The following is a 15,295-nucleotide window of genomic DNA, read 5'->3' as shown; positions in this document are numbered from 1 at the left end:
CCCCCCATGGCCGGCCGCCTGGACCCCGCCCCACTCAGAGATGGGGGCGGCACTGGTCTTCGATGCCCCCTCTGCCGGGCCTGCGGGACCGCCTCCTGGAGCCGCCCCACGGCCGCCTCCTCGGGCGGCCCTGTCCGCGCCTTCACCGGCTTCCATGCCTGCATCTGACAGCTCAGAAACACCGCTCCCTGTGGCTGAACCAATGTTGCTAGGTGACAGTGATCTGCCTCCGCCAGCCCCCTCTCTGGCCTCGTCACCTGTGCTGCCACTCCCGGAGCCAAGCGACACAGCAGCGGTGTGTTCCTGCGCACCCCTGCCGCCTGCCGCCGAGCCAGTCCCTGTTCAGGATGATGCTGAAAACGCCACCGAACCCGCAGGACCCTCGGAGCAACCCGCGGCGGCTCCTGCGCCCAAAGCGATTTCCCCCCCGAGTTTTTCAGGCTGCCCCTGCAGGGGGAGCTGGGACAGGAGAAGAGGGCGTCAGCCTCTCCTTCCATGGAGGAGGCATGGCCCGACAGCTGGGGGCGGGGGCAGCCCGGCTGCCTGTTTCCAAAATCACCATTCTTGGGGGGTTGGGGGGCATTTGTTCGGGGATTGCCCTTTGGAGGTTGCCATCCATCCCGCCCCTCGTGCACCCCAGCAGCGAGGAGCAGGTGGGTCTCAAAAGCTCTACCTTTGGTCCCCAGCCCAGAGGGGGTGGTGCCGTGAGGCAGATGGGAGACACACCTGTTGTATTTGTATTGCAGAGGCAGAGGGCATAGCAGGAAGCGATCATCGCGTGCTTGCTGTGAGGAACAAACAATCCTACACCTGAGATGAGGATTTTTGGGAGGGCTTCTATTCCCCTGCTGCTGGCATGCCTCAGTGATTCTGGGGAAAAGAAGCGTTTCACCATCCGTTCTGCCATTGTACTGGCAGCAGGGTGCAGGCCTGTGGCAAGGCACAGCCTGCCTCGGGGGCTGGGCCTGGGCTGTTGGGCTTGGGTCCCTTGGCCAGGGCCACCTTCCGGCCTCCTGATGGGTTTGGGGGTTTTGCTTCACCCTTCTGGTCCTGGCCCACCTTTTTGTGGACCAGATCTTGGGTTCCTGATCCCTCTCCATGGGCCAGGGCCTCCCAGGGCCTTTCTTGGGCTGCTCTGCTGCTGCTGCTTTTTTCAATAGATAAAAAAACCAAAAAAAAAACAAAAAAAAAAAAAACAAAAAAACCCCCAAAATTTTTAATTAAATCAGAAGTGTTGAAATACCTGGCAGCAGCTCTGAAGCACTGAAGGGCCAAAAATTAACTTCAGCCCAAAGTTGTTCAATAAAGGGCTGTGGCCAGGACATTCCAGAAGTTGTCTCAAATTTTTGAAATTGTTCTATGACTGTCAATGGACTTTTCATAACTATTGATGGACTTTTCTGCAGCAAGCCTGTTTCAGGACCAAAAAGGAGTTTCAGAGATGTCAAAGAGGAACATCTTCAGTCCATGGACTTTTTCCTGAAACTCAGCTGTTTGGACTCGGACTTTCTTTGTGTCGTTTTTGCATTTTCTTATATTGTAAGATTGTTTTCGTGATTTGATAGCATTTAATTTTCTGCAGGTGAAGAAATTCCCTGTTCTTTCCACACCAGCACTTGACTGACATTTGGATTGGGAACAGATAACCTCTCAAGTGTTTGTTCTTTCCTCTGCATGTGCACAGCAGAGAAAATTACAAACATTTTTCTTTTTAATTTAATAAAATTAAAAGGGTGAAATGTCACAGACATCTTTTCTGAAAAATCCTTTCTTGGGATTTTTCTCCCTTCTGAGATACTCAGCAACAAAGTGTAAACAATGGTTATCTGCTGCTGTGGAATGTAACAGGTGGATCCGTGATTGGTCTCCTGGGGATGTTTGGATTTACTGACCACTCCCGGCAGAGCTGAGTCTCGCTCTCTGGTAAAACACAGACCTTTGTTATTCATTCTTTTCTATTCTTAGCTTAGCTAGCCTTCTGAAAACTTTTCCTTCTATTTCTTTTTAGTATGGTTATAATGTCGAATATATATATATCATAAAATAATAAATCAAGCCTTCTGAACATGAGATCAATATTCTCACCTCTCTTCACCTCCAAACCCTTGTGACCACTATCACAACTGGCGGTGAGGATGCATGTCTTTTCTGGACAGTTCTCCATTACTTTCTCAGTCCAGAACACTTGAGGTACCCCTGTTGATCCAAAACTTCCTGTGCCGCAACTTCGGTCCACTGTATTTGGAACAGAACTCACAATAGGTACAAGTTGAGCAATGCAAGGTCCTTTCTGAATAGTGACAGGAGGGTCATCAATGGATACCATAGCATGAATCTGTCCTAAATGATCAGCATCAATAGGTCCTACATGCACATGAATACCTTTTAAGTGTAGTACTTGATCTTCCTATTAAAAATACACTCAATCCCTGTCCTACTGGACCATAGGCATTGAGGGGCACTTTGCACATTACTTTTGTCAGAATGGTTACTGTGTTGGTGGTGGGTATATCAATCCCTGCAGACCCACTTGTTGCCCCTGAGTATTGTTCACAAATGGGTAGCTTTGCAGTGCTGGAAAGGCCCATATTTGCTGCTGTGGTTGTTGGGGTATTTGTTTTCCCACATGCCCCTTTATGTTCCTCTTCTTGTTTCCCTGCAACAGCTGACCATTTGCATGACATTTACTCCTGCATTATTTAGCATAGTGCCCAAATTTAGTACAATAATTGCACTCAATATTTCTGTTTGCACTGGACTTAGATGTTATTTTCCGGGTATTACACTGTGCCCTTATGTGTCCTTGCTGCCCACAATTATAGCATTTTGATGAAGGTCTTAGAACCGCAGCAAGAGCTGCCATTTTATGCTCTACTGGACCAACTTTTGATCAAGCAGTAATCATTTCAGGCAATGTGGGTTCCTCAGGTAAAGTGTCAATAATCATTCTGCAGTCTGAGTTTGCATTTTCTTTAGCCAAATGCATACACAATTTGTGTTGCAAAGATTCATCATCTACCTGTTTTTCAATAGCTGCAGCAAGTTCTTCCACAAATTGCAAAAATGGTTCTCTCATCCCTTGTTGTACAGTAACATATCTCTGTTTTGGAGCTGCCATTTCCATTGTTTTAATTAAAGCACTCGTGCCAATTCTCTGAGCTTGCGCCAAAATTGAGGGATCCCACCTTGCCTGTAAATCTGGGTTAGCAAAAGGCCCAGTGCCCAGTAAGGCATCAACACCCACAGCATGAGGAGGGTGGTGTTGAGGCAACTGCACATTTGTTAGAGCTGTGTGCTCAGCCACTTGCCTCTAAGTTTCTTGCAATACACCGTATTGTACTGGCTGGAATAAAATTGTAGAAAGATTCATGATGTCATAAGGTGCAAGGATAACTGCATTAATTACATGTATTAATTGCATTATCTCTGAGGAATTAATACCATACTGAGCCACTTTCGATTGGAGATCTTGCACAACCTTCCAGGCAAAGATGTGATGGCTATCATCCTGCCGTGTTCCAGGAGCTGCTTTAAAACCTGGAAAAGACATAGGATTATCACAGGCAACATTTGCATTGGCACCGTTCTCCTGAGGTACTCTTGGAGCACCTAATCTTTCTATCATGTCCCAATTCTTTTCTTCAGCTGCTTTCTTCCTAACAAATTCCCAAAAGTCCTGAGGCAGTCAAGGAAGCCCAGTTACTTGACATGGGGGCAAAGTCCATGGGGTAGTAGGGGTAAAGCTATTAGAAGGTGAACTGTCAACAGTTCCCTGCCCCAACTCAGGTGTTACTGCAGGCAACTCTTCACTTGATTCACTGTTTCTGTCACTGTCAGGTAACAGAGGATACAACTTGCAGATTGTTCATGCGACTCAGAGGGGAGTGAGGGGGTAGATGGCTGGACTAGAGCAGAGGGAAGCAGGGGGGCAGATGTCTGGGTGTCTCTCTCTGCTAAAGACATTTCAGCTACCTGGCGCAGCGGTGTAGTGTATTCAGGCACCATAGGGAGCTGCTGTGCAGTTTACCCAGAAGCCTTGGCAGCTTTCCCAGAAGCTTTGGCATCCAGCCCAGAAACTCTGGCAGCTTTCCTGGAAGCTTTGGTAGCCTGCCTGGTAACTTACATGGCACCTGCACCTTCTTAAAGGACAGATTCACCAAGTTCCCCCTTCAAGGACAGATTCACCAAGTTCCCCATCAGAGGCCCCCTCTGCCTCATCTCCCTTGTCAGTTTCTGTTATCAACCCAGATTCTTCATCCACGTCCTGTTCTGCTTGTTCTCGCTCTGTTTTCCATGCCTTTAATGCCTCAAAAAGTGATCCCCAGGTAACAGCTAGATCAAAAACAGTTTAATCTCCTGCTCAGATGACTTCCCACAGTCTGTCCCTGACTTTTTTCCATGTCTTAATACTAAACGCTATGTCAGGATCAGTGCCAAAATCCTGTGATTTAGCCCACAGCAATTTACTATGAAGGGCATAGTCTGAACTATTAATTCCATTATTTCTTAACAAAACTTTCCATGTAGCCAAAACAGTCTCTTCTTCATTAGATAAATTATTTCCCATTATTACTACTTGGAGGCTCACCTACTTCCAGGTGTCTTGATAGGAGAAAGTCAGGTCTGGACTTCCTTGTGGCTTCCACCCACCATTCTCAGCTGCACCAAGGCCACTTCCCCCACTAGGTCCCAGTGGGTCACGGTTGCCAGTCGCTAGGACCCTGTATGGGTCCAGACCAAGTATGTTCCTTAGGGTGTTGAATCACGTCGGGGTCACCAGAGAACACTGTCAAGGCGGTCATGACACAAGGCAGAGACTACAAGCAGTCTCAGATGGCAACTTTATTATTGAACATGGCTGAACTTTTATACACTTTCCAATTGTTTATACTTCTTCTACCCTAACTATTGGCCACAATAAATCAACATAACATCATTGCTGAAAAGTTACAGTGACTTCAACTGACTTTCTAAAAAACACTTCATCCAGCTGCAAAGTTCTCTTCTTATCTTTCTTCAATTCCTCACTTCTCATGGTCTCTTTAGTTATAGCCCTGGAGAGAGCTCCTTATCAACTTCTTGCTTCTTAACTTCCTTCTCACTCCTTTAGCTAACAGGCCAACTGTTAGCCCCTTCCACACAAAGGCATTTGCTATACCAGCCCCCACAGCTTCACAAGTAACAGTTGCCCTATGCTGAAGGTACACAGGTGTTTATATGCCTCTATCATTTCCAGCAGGGTGGGTTCCTCCTTAGACAAGGACTTCAGAAGTTTTTTACACTTCTCATTAGCATTTTCTACAGCTAATTTTGAAAGCAACACCTCTCTGGCAAAGTCATTCTCAATTTGTCTTTTAAGAGCTTCTTTCAAGCAGCCCTTGAATTGCGTATAAGGCTCAGCTGGTCCTTGCTTTACATGAGTAAATGCTTTTTCGGGGTCACAGCATCGGGAACCTTTAAATATGTGCTATGTACAGCTTCAGTAATACCCTCAAGGGCCTCTCCAGGAATGTGGGTTTGCCCAACAGGGTCTGAGTGGGTTCCTTCTCCAGCCAGGTGGTCAATCATGAGGACAGCGATATTCTGGTTTGCATGTCCCACAGATTTCACAAGCAAGGCTTCTAACTCCTTTTTCCACTGAGCATCTGTGGAGGCCAGTGGGCCTACAGAACAAACACCATTATAGTCCTTTGGACAGACAGACAGAGCCCAAGCTGGAGAAATCTCCCCTGTTCAGGGCAACTGAGCAGAGCCTCTCCCAGGATACTTTGTTCTATATGCAAATGTACCCAGTTCTACCTTCCTGGTTGAACTGTTGGCATCTCCCTCCCTTTTCCATTATATTTATATGTCCTAGAATGTTCTCCCTTCCCTGCTTATCCATTGGCCCCATATTGCTCAGTGTCCCACCCCCTTTACCCTATTGGCTGCCACCCCATGTCTCCCCTCTGTACCGCCCTGAGCCCTCAGCCCATTGGCCCATTGGCGGATGCTGTGCTCTGCCCTCCCTTGTCCCCTTTATTTAAACCTGGACCCTCCATTGTTCTTTTTGTCTTTGTCCCTGGACCCCTTTGTGCGTGGCTGGAATAAACCTCCACCTCAGACCTCCATAGATAGGCCCTTCCTGTTTCTTTGTTGTTGGTGATTCTACAAGAGAAGTGTGTGCTAGAGTGATCGTGTATGTGTGTGTGCGCGCCTGTGCCACTGAGCAGCTTCATTACTGGAGATGTTTCTGGAAGGTCACAGCTCCGCTTCCTCTTGCTCCACCACCAATGGGCTTGCAGCTTGGGACAGCTGGCAGCCTGAACAGGGACCTCTTCAGAGCATTCCTGGAGGCATCTTCAGTAGCTTTTTTGCTGCTGAAATTAAGCCATGTTCAGAGCAGCCAGTTCCCAGAGGATACTCCTAAGTTTTATTGAGGCAATCCCACAGGTGACCCGCAACCCTCTTGAGGCAATAAGATTGGTTGGAGCTGACGGAGCACCTGGAGAGCTTTTGCTGATTCCTTCCTGGTGAGTAATATATTTGGGAGTCACCCTTTTTTGTCTTTCCTTTGCCTTCTTTTCCTCTTGGATGTTGGGAGGAAGTGTGGAGATGGGAGCCAAACTGACCCACCCACAAAGGGAAGTTTATACCCAAGTTAAAGGAATCCTTGTTGGGGAAAATTTTCATTTTTCAAAGGGAGATTTAAAATATTTTCTTCATTGGTTGTTCAAGTATTTTCCTGATGTTATGAAGGAATCCATTCCAATGAGTTTTGGGACCATATAGAGAAAAGATTCTATGTTCTTCAAGTTAAAGGGGATCTTTCAGTGGGGAAATTTTATCCTTTGGCCTTATTGTTACATCAGTAGAAAATGTTGGGAAACATTCAGGACCCCAGTTTAACACCCCTACTCCGCATTCCTCCCCTCACATCCCTAAACCCTCTTCCCTTCCTCAGGGAGGATCGGGAGATGGATCCTGCCAGCAGGCACAGGGTTGCTACCATCTCCCTGACATCTTCCAGTGTTCTCTGTTCCCTCTCAAGGGCAGCACTGGCCATGCTGCCTTGGGCTGTCTCCTAACCCTCTTACCAATGTCCACATACCCAGTTCTACCACTTCCTGTTGTTCTCCCAGATGGTGCCGGCAATGTTGCCCGCCCTGCCATCTTGTCTTCTCCCTCTCCAAGTTTTCCTGCCCTTTTTTCACAAAATGATGCTGACCCCATGAAGGTGACGGCCATTTTGTCACCTCCCTGTCCTGCCAAAGATGGCCTCTCTTACCCTCCCCCCACTTTCTCTATTCCTGTAATCGCGCCCTGCCCCTTCCTTCTCTCTCAGGAAGTGTGTCCCCGTTGGGACTTCCCTTCTCTATTGGGAATCCCCTCCTCTCTTGACTCCTCCTCTGATTGTCCTCCCCTACCCATTCCCACAACACTGGAGCCAGAAGTGGTGATGACAGTGACCTGAAGGAGGCCATATTGGCTTCCACAGCTGCCCACAAACAGGCAGATTCCAGCTGCCCCAAGAGGCCCCGTGCAGTCATCAAGCACCCTTCATCCTCCTCGGGGGATGAAAGTAGGGATTCCGCAGACCTGGATTCTGGTCCTGAGTCTGAGGATCGCTGGACCAAACTGCAGAGGGAACCTACCTGGGAGGGTCCAGAGCTTGCCAAAAAATCTTGGGCTTTCAATTGTATGTAAACACAGCAGAAGGGCAACTGTAATCAATTCCGGGGAGCCAATCCCGTATGGGGAATTGAAGGAGCTCTGCAAGTGGTTAAGGAATATGGTCAAGGGATGCATTTCTTAAAAAACTTGCTGAAAGCTACTTTCTCTGCCCATATCTAGATCCCCCATGATATTAAAAATATCATGAACTGCCTCCTCTCCCTGGCTGAGTGCATGCTGCAGGAGAGGCAATGAAAAAGGCATATCAAATCACTGGTGGACATATATTCAAAAGATACCAACAAACCAAATATAACCTGTTGTATTGCACTAGATATTTAGTTGGTTGCACTGGGTGTTGGGTAAAAAATGTTATTGGGTCACGTGGATGGTATATTCCCCCTCACATGGTTCCTCCCTCACATCCCTGGTCTCTGTATCCCTGGTGGTCTGTCCCACGGGTGGTCCCTCCCTTCGCCCCTCCCCAGTGTTATCCCATTGACTGTAGTCCTCTTTCCCCGCCCCCAGCACCTGGGGCATAAAACCCCAGTGCAGGTGAGGCACGCCCTCTTTGCTGCCTGGGTGGTCGCCTGTGCCAAAGGTGATCTGTCCCCCATGAATAAACTGGACACTTTGACCCACATGGCAGGGAGCACTTCCCATCTTTTATCTCGTTCATGCGGTTCTGTGTGGGCTTGGGTCCTGAGTGAGCCAGGTTTGGACTCATATAAGCCCAGAGACCAGGGATATTGCAATAACCCTTGAACAAATGGCAGGAGAAGGTGACTTCCAGATGCCACAAGACCAAGCAAAGGATTTACAAAAAGCTGCACTCAATGACATCGCCACTGCTGCAAAGACATCCCAGCTCCTCACTCCCAACGACACCCTACATACACAGAGTTTCACTAACACTAAACGAGGGCAAGTGAAATTTTCATAAAATTTGTAGACGGACCTAAAGTTGCACTTGAGAGACAAATAGAAAGCCCAGAGGCCAAGAAGGAAGTGCTAAATAAAATGGCCTTGGCAAAGGTGAACGCTGACTGCAAAACAATATTAAGAGCTCTCCCCTTCGACCTAGAACCTACAATCGACCAGATAATTGAGGCCTGTGCCAGATTGACTTCCACTGAACACACCGTGGCAAAGGCAATCTCTAAGAGAGTAGCAGAGGCCTTTTTAACATCCAAAGACATTGCAAAATATTTTAATTGTGGGGAACTGGGCCATTTTATGAAGGACTGTCCAGAATACAAAATGCCTGAAGACCAGCAGCCACCAAAGAGGTGCCATTCACCACATTGTATGGATTGCAACAGACATTCTAACAGCTGTTCTCAGTTTCGTTATCACCAGCAGCCTCACCACCACCAGCACCATTATCAGCCAAAAAACTTCCAACAGAGCGGGGGGTGGCCCTGCGTGAAGACAGCAAATGGAAAGCTGTTTCACTGTACCCTCCCCACTATTCCAGAGGTCCAAGATGTGGGAAATTCCCGTGGAGCTCTTCATACTCCGAATAACAGCAGACCAGAGTCACCAAGGCTTTCCAGCAAGTTCAGGTAAGGACCTGACACCAGCTGGTGAGTGCTGTGTCCATACAATTTGATACATCTGCTTTCCATCTTATTCCCACCAGAAAATATGGACCCCTGGAGGACCTGAGGGATGTGCTGGTAATAGGTAATTGTATTCATGGACCAAATGAAATACATGTTATAGCAGCAGTACAAACTGTTGGGCCAACTGATGAAATCACAGTCACTGTCTGCTGCACAAAACCACCACACTTCCTGCACAGAGAGACTGTGATCGCCCAAGACTTTTTATTGTCATTAAGCATAGACAATATCCCAGAGCACCCAGTGGCATTCTGAGTTGAAATCATGGGCCAAGACAAATATCTTATAGAGTGCAGTCAGTTGAATAAAGGTAATAACATCTACCTACAAGGGATGGTGGACACAGGGGCTGACATTATTATGAATTCACAACCTAAATGGCCCCCAAACTGGGAGCTGACTCCTGTCACTGGAGTCATCTCAGTGATTGGAGGAGCTATCGTCTCCATGAGGAGCAAGCATACTATCACAATAGAGGGACCAGAGGGCCAAACTGCCACCATCAGGCCATTTATATTCAGGACACCCATCACCCTGTGGGCCAGGGACCTATTGTCCCAATGGGGAGCTTGACTTGATATTCCACCTCCATCCTGGGATTTCTAGTTGGGGCCACTGCAGAGTGCAACACCCCACAACTCACCTGGAAGACTGACACCCCACCATGGGTGAATCAGTGGCCCCTCTCAACAGAGAAATTATGTACCCTTGAGCTCCTTGTGGAGAAGCAGCAGATTTCCAAGGGGCACATTGTACCTACCAACAGCCCTTGGAACTCCCCTGTCTTTATTCTTAAAAAACCTGGCAAGGACAGCTGGAGGCTCCTCCATGACCTTCATAAAATTAATGAGGTCATGGAGTGTCGCGGCGTGGACTGTGCCCTGGCCAGGTGACAACGACAACAGGGGCGTGACAGATCCCCCTCACAAGCTCCGCAAATCCTAGCTACCAGTCCCAGTCCAGCGCAGGAACAAAAAGGCAGCAGCACGGGTCTTGGGGGTGAAACCAGGGTGGCTTTATTTCATGACCAGCACCCAAGATAAAGACCTGGGGTGAACAAGAGCTTTTATTACATCACTCAGGAGGAGGGGTTTAGGGTAGCAAACCAATAGGAGTATGGTTGGGGAGGGGTCCAAGCAGAACATTTTACACTTGAACCAATAAGGGAGCCATAGGGAGGGACATAACTTGGGTAAACCAATTAGGGTTCTAAAAGATACAGAATAGACAGGGAATTCTCCAGAAGAAAGGGCAGGTTTGGGGGAGGATTGACATTCAATGGGAGGGGAGAGCAAGGAGGATTCTGGGGAAAAGGGGCAAGGATAGGAAGGATTGACAACTGGGAAGGTTGGGGATTAAACCTTGGTAGGGAGTGGATAGGTGACAAAGAAAATGATTGACATCTAACTGAACTGAATAACAATGAGGGAGTATGTCTAATTTTAGAAACACAAAATACAAAATGAGGAGCCTATGCCACTGTGAAGACAGGGGGAGGACAATACAGGGGGACGACAAGACCACAGATTAAGCAGAAAACAAAACCACAAATTCAGCAGTGAACCTGCCAAACAAAGAAAATGCACTAAAATAATGGAGGACATGGGTCCCTTGCAGTCTGGCCTTCTCTCTCCCTTCATGCTTCCCCATGACTAGAGACTGGTGGTCATAGATATCAAAGGCCACTTTTTTAACATCCCTCTCTATCCCCAAGATGCTCCCAGATTCGCTTTTTCCATTCCCTCCCTGAACAGGCACATCTGAAGCGCTACCACTGGTGAGTCCTCCCACAAAGTGAGAAAAACTCACCCTCTATACGCCAGTGGTACATGGCCCATGGCCTATCTCCCATCCAAAGGACCTTCCCAGATGCCATCATCCTACATTATATGGATGACATTCTCTCTTGGTTTTAAAAGACAGGTGTCTGCTAAGGAAGGCAGGAGCTTCCTGTGAAATGGAAAATGTAAACCCCCTCCCTCTGAATTATTATAATTTTGAAATTCAAAGGCTCTCAGGCAGAGATATGGGAATAGGAATAACAGTTCTTTACAGGGGAAAAATAAAAATGCAAATGCAATAGTACGAAACAAAGGAAACTGACAGTCAGAATACGACCTGACACCCAATGGGTCAGGGTGGTGGTAGCAGTCCTATTAAATGGTGGCTGCAGTGCTCCTGGAGTGACAGGTGTGGTTCTGTTGAAGCAGTGATCCTGTAGAAGGGTGGAGTTGTCCTCTGAAGACCCAGTGGTGGCGTAGATGGGCGTGGACTTCCTCTGGGAATCTAGTGGAGAAAAAAGCTGCTTCTCTAGGAATCCAATGGGAAAAGGCTGTCTTCGTTGTTCCAAATCTCAGATTATACCCAGTTAGGAATGCTTGGCTCCTTGTTGCCCTGGTCTTCTAAGTTCTTCTAAGCCTTCTGATGTTTACATTCTTGTAATGGAGTTTCTCACGCATTTTTATGTAAATAATTGTTGTTTTTACATTCCTTTCTGGAGGAGGAGAAATCTGATGGATTGTTGGCTTGTCCAGTGTCAGTGGGGAGGTGGCAATTCCATCCTCCAATCCTCTGTCACTTTTGAAAGTCTATAAATAGTGGAATCAGAAAATAAACTTCCTTTCTTCTTACCATGGAATTCCAGTGTCCGCGTTTTTTTATTTCGTGTCCTATTGCATTATCTGGTGGCCACCATGTGTGGGACAGCCATGGGTGAGGTCGTATAGTTTTACCCCCCACTCCCTGCTTTGGCGTGGTGACTGTGAGCCGTTTGGCACTTTGCCTGCAGCTCTTGTGATAGTGGCAATACCTGTGGTTTCTATGGAGGACTCCTTGGTTTTGGATCTCAGGAATGGTCTCATGGAGTGGAAACGGGCTTTCATTTCCTGGAACAATTTTGAAAGATTATCTCTGTGGGCCAGAGAGCAAGGGGTTTTTTTCAGACCCCGCATGGGTGTTCTCCAGGGAGGCGTGGTCTCTCGTGGGAGAATGCCTCATGGAAGCTCTCTTTGCTGATTGTAGTATAGACGTGGGACTGTTGCTGGTGCAATGGAAAAAGTTTGACATGGTTTGGCAAGGGTTTGGATTTTGTAGCTCTCAGAGTTCCCAGGGGGACTCTTCCATCTTGGACACGGAGGAGGGGGAATTTGAATTTCTGCACAAAGCAGAAGCTTCCCCTCTCCCTCGAGATGGTGAGCTGGGAGACGGTTCTGGCTCAGAGGGCGACGTTTGATCCCCAAAGGTGGATTGGGCTCTCAGCCAGCTGGTTCTGAGCAGCCAGCAAGTGGGCAGAGCCCTGCAGACTTCTGGGGGCCCTGTGGAGTCAGCTAAGCCAAGCCCACCCTGCCTCACACCGTGGAGATGGTGGGTCAGGGGGGGCATCCCCCTCTCTTTTTGCCTTCCTGGCACTCGGGGGCTGCAGGGAGCCCCGGCTCAGCCTCCACCTCTGCTTGAGTCTGATTTGGTGACAATACTTCATCGAAATTGTGGCATTTCCACAAAATACCCCCTGGGCACGGCAGGAGCAGGTTCATCCACTTCAGCACTGGTCTCGTCCTCAGGGGGGCGGTATCAACAGCTTCTGAGTCTGCGCAGCCTGCTGGGCATGCGCAGGCGGTGGAAGCTGCTGGAGGCGATGTGTGATCGGTGCTTTCTTGGGCCCCACCATGGTGGGTGGGCAGCCCGCCCCACTTCACTTGGGGGGGCGGTGTCTGCTGTGGGGTTTCATGTCATGGGCAGAACTCTCATAGGGGTGGTCCCGGACACCCCTGTGCTGCCCTGCAGTTCCATGAGTCGCGTCTCTGCACCCCATCCCTCCCTCGTGCCGCGGAAGGGGGGCCCCAAGCAGGTCCCGCTCTGACCCGCACCGGATCTACGAGTACTGCCAGGACCTGCGTCCACCACCATGTCCTCTGCCCAAAGTGCAGCAGTCAGCACTGCTGGGTTGCCAACGGGCACGGGCTCTGCTGGGGCTGGAGTGGGCCCTGCAGTGGCTGATTCGGCCCCGCCACCCCAGCCTCCCACAGACACTGGGGCTGTGGTGCAGGAAGACGCTCTGGTGTTCACTTTTAGTGCAAATGGTGACAGTCGGCGTGGACGCTCCTTGATGGTCTTGTGGACACTCCCCCCGTGTCAGGTGACTGTACGTCCAAGGGAACACAGGCGGTTCTGGTGAGAAGTCAAAGCTAAGGTCAAGGAAATGGTTGATTGTGCCTTCGCGCAGCGTCTACTGGATTGCCGAGATGGCTCCTCTGGCCCTGCTGATGCTGCAGGGGATGCGGTTTTGCGTGATGTTGAGCTGCCTCCCAGTCAGGCGTCTGCCTCTGTCCCTGTGGGGCCCACGGGATGGGACTTGGCAGGTGCTGCCACCTTACCAGGGGGTGGCCAGGCTTTCCCTGTGCTTAGGGGTATTACTCATAACACCTATCAGCCTTTATCGTGGAAAGCTATGATGGAACTCCATGATAAGGCTGGACAATATGGGCTGGGGTCTGTTGAAGTCATGCAGCTGCTTCGAATGCTTGCTATGCTTGCTGCTGATTTGCTGACACTTTATGACATCCACAGTTTGGATTCTATTCTTTTTCTGCTGGTAGAATTCGACATTTTTGAGTCTAAATGGACTCAGTTGGCAGCCAGGGTAGTGGAGCAGAATGCGATGCTGGGTCTGCAGGATCCCAGGTGTGTGATTGGCACTGATGTGTTGTTGGGCACAGGCAATTATGCTGGTCCTAATGGGCAAGTTGGCTTCAATCCCCTTATGCTTGACCAGTGCCAGACAATAGGCATGGCAGTGTAGGAAAGGCATTTTGTGCTGTTCTTGAGGCCCAGCAAAGACTTCCTGAAAATAAGGACAGCCTTCCTCCTCGTATCTCTCTCAAGCAAGACACCAAGGCTATCCCTATGGCAATGGGATGGAAATGAGAAAGTAAAAAGATACGGACTTTAGCTGGCACCTTGTTCACCTACTGAGAACATTGTTTCTTTCTTATGACAAATGGGCAGTGGATGTGTCTGCTAAGTAAATTAAAATATCTTGAAAAACTATGAAGCCAACATGTTGTTATAATACATCAATCTTATACACCCTTCTGATGGAGTCAGTACTTGGCGCTGTATCTCGTTCTATAGCAACATCTGGTGCTGCCCACCATGATTGCAACTGGACTGTAAAAAAGGAAAGCGAAAAAAGAGAGAAAAAAGTTGAAGAGTACCCTAAAAATCAGGGAAGGCAGCACGGACGCTATGGAGGTCTGGACCTAATTCAGATGTCTGATTCAAGGTGAGTGATTTGGAAAATAATGGGAAATAATTTATCAAATGAGGAAAAGACTGTTTTGTCTACATGGAAAACTTTACTGAAAAGAAAAAATGTTCAAGCTTCTGATTATGCTCTTCATAGCTTACTGATATGGTGCAAATCACACGACTTTAAAGCTGATGCTGACACTGCCTTCAGTGTCAGGGCATGGAAAAAGTTTGGGAAGAGACTATGGGAAGTGATATCTAAGGGAGATAAGACGGATGTCAATTTGGCTACTACCTGGAGACTGTTGTATCAGGCACTGAAGGAATGAAAAGCAGAACAAGATAGAGGGGAGGAATTGGAGGAACAGGAATTAGAGCAAGAAACTGAATTAGATGAACAGGAGGAAGATGAGGCTGAGCCCATCTGTTCCAGATTGCAAGGAAAGATGTTTTCTATTATCATCTGGATGGCAGTTGTCTTTTGTCAAGTGGGCAGTTTGCCTTATCTCTCTCTTTGAGTGACCACAATCACTCCTCCCTTGGGAGGGGACATCTGCTGATAACAGACTATTGAATGTCACTGCATGACTGATAAGAACTATAAAATCCCATTGTGAGATGCTCTGCCCAGAGGGAGGAGCCAAGCATTGCTACCCAGATATAATCCAGAGGTTCTGAAACACCAACACAGCTTCTCCACTGGATTCCCCAGCTGCCTCTTCTTCCATTGGATCTTCAGAGGAAGATTAAACCCTTTTCTGTAGGACCCC

At 48.3% G+C, this 15,295-nt stretch overlaps 1 protein-coding gene across 1 annotated transcript in view; it reads left to right on the top strand.

Moving 5' to 3' along the window:
• Positions 1-347: 347 nt before the first annotated feature.
• The window catches only part of LOC128945582 (serine/threonine-protein kinase PAK 3-like), a gene marked incomplete at its 3' end in the record, with an annotated part of 46,502 nt that continues 31,554 nt past the window's right edge, over positions 348-15,295 (top strand). The window contains exons 1-2 of the mRNA XM_054289317.1: positions 348-653; positions 11,033-11,055. Coding sequence (XP_054145292.1) covers positions 348-653; positions 11,033-11,055 — 329 coding nt within the window. The remainder of the gene's footprint in view (positions 654-11,032; positions 11,056-15,295) is intronic.

Source organism: Melozone crissalis, unplaced genomic scaffold (genome assembly GCF_028551555.1).
Source record: "Melozone crissalis strain CALT ecotype California unplaced genomic scaffold, PUWL_Pcris_2 ptg000066l_1, whole genome shotgun sequence".
Taxonomy (NCBI): Eukaryota; Metazoa; Chordata; class Aves; order Passeriformes; family Passerellidae; genus Melozone; species Melozone crissalis.
The sequence above is the reverse complement of the archived record's forward strand: the minus strand, read 5'-3'. Positions and strand labels throughout refer to the sequence as shown.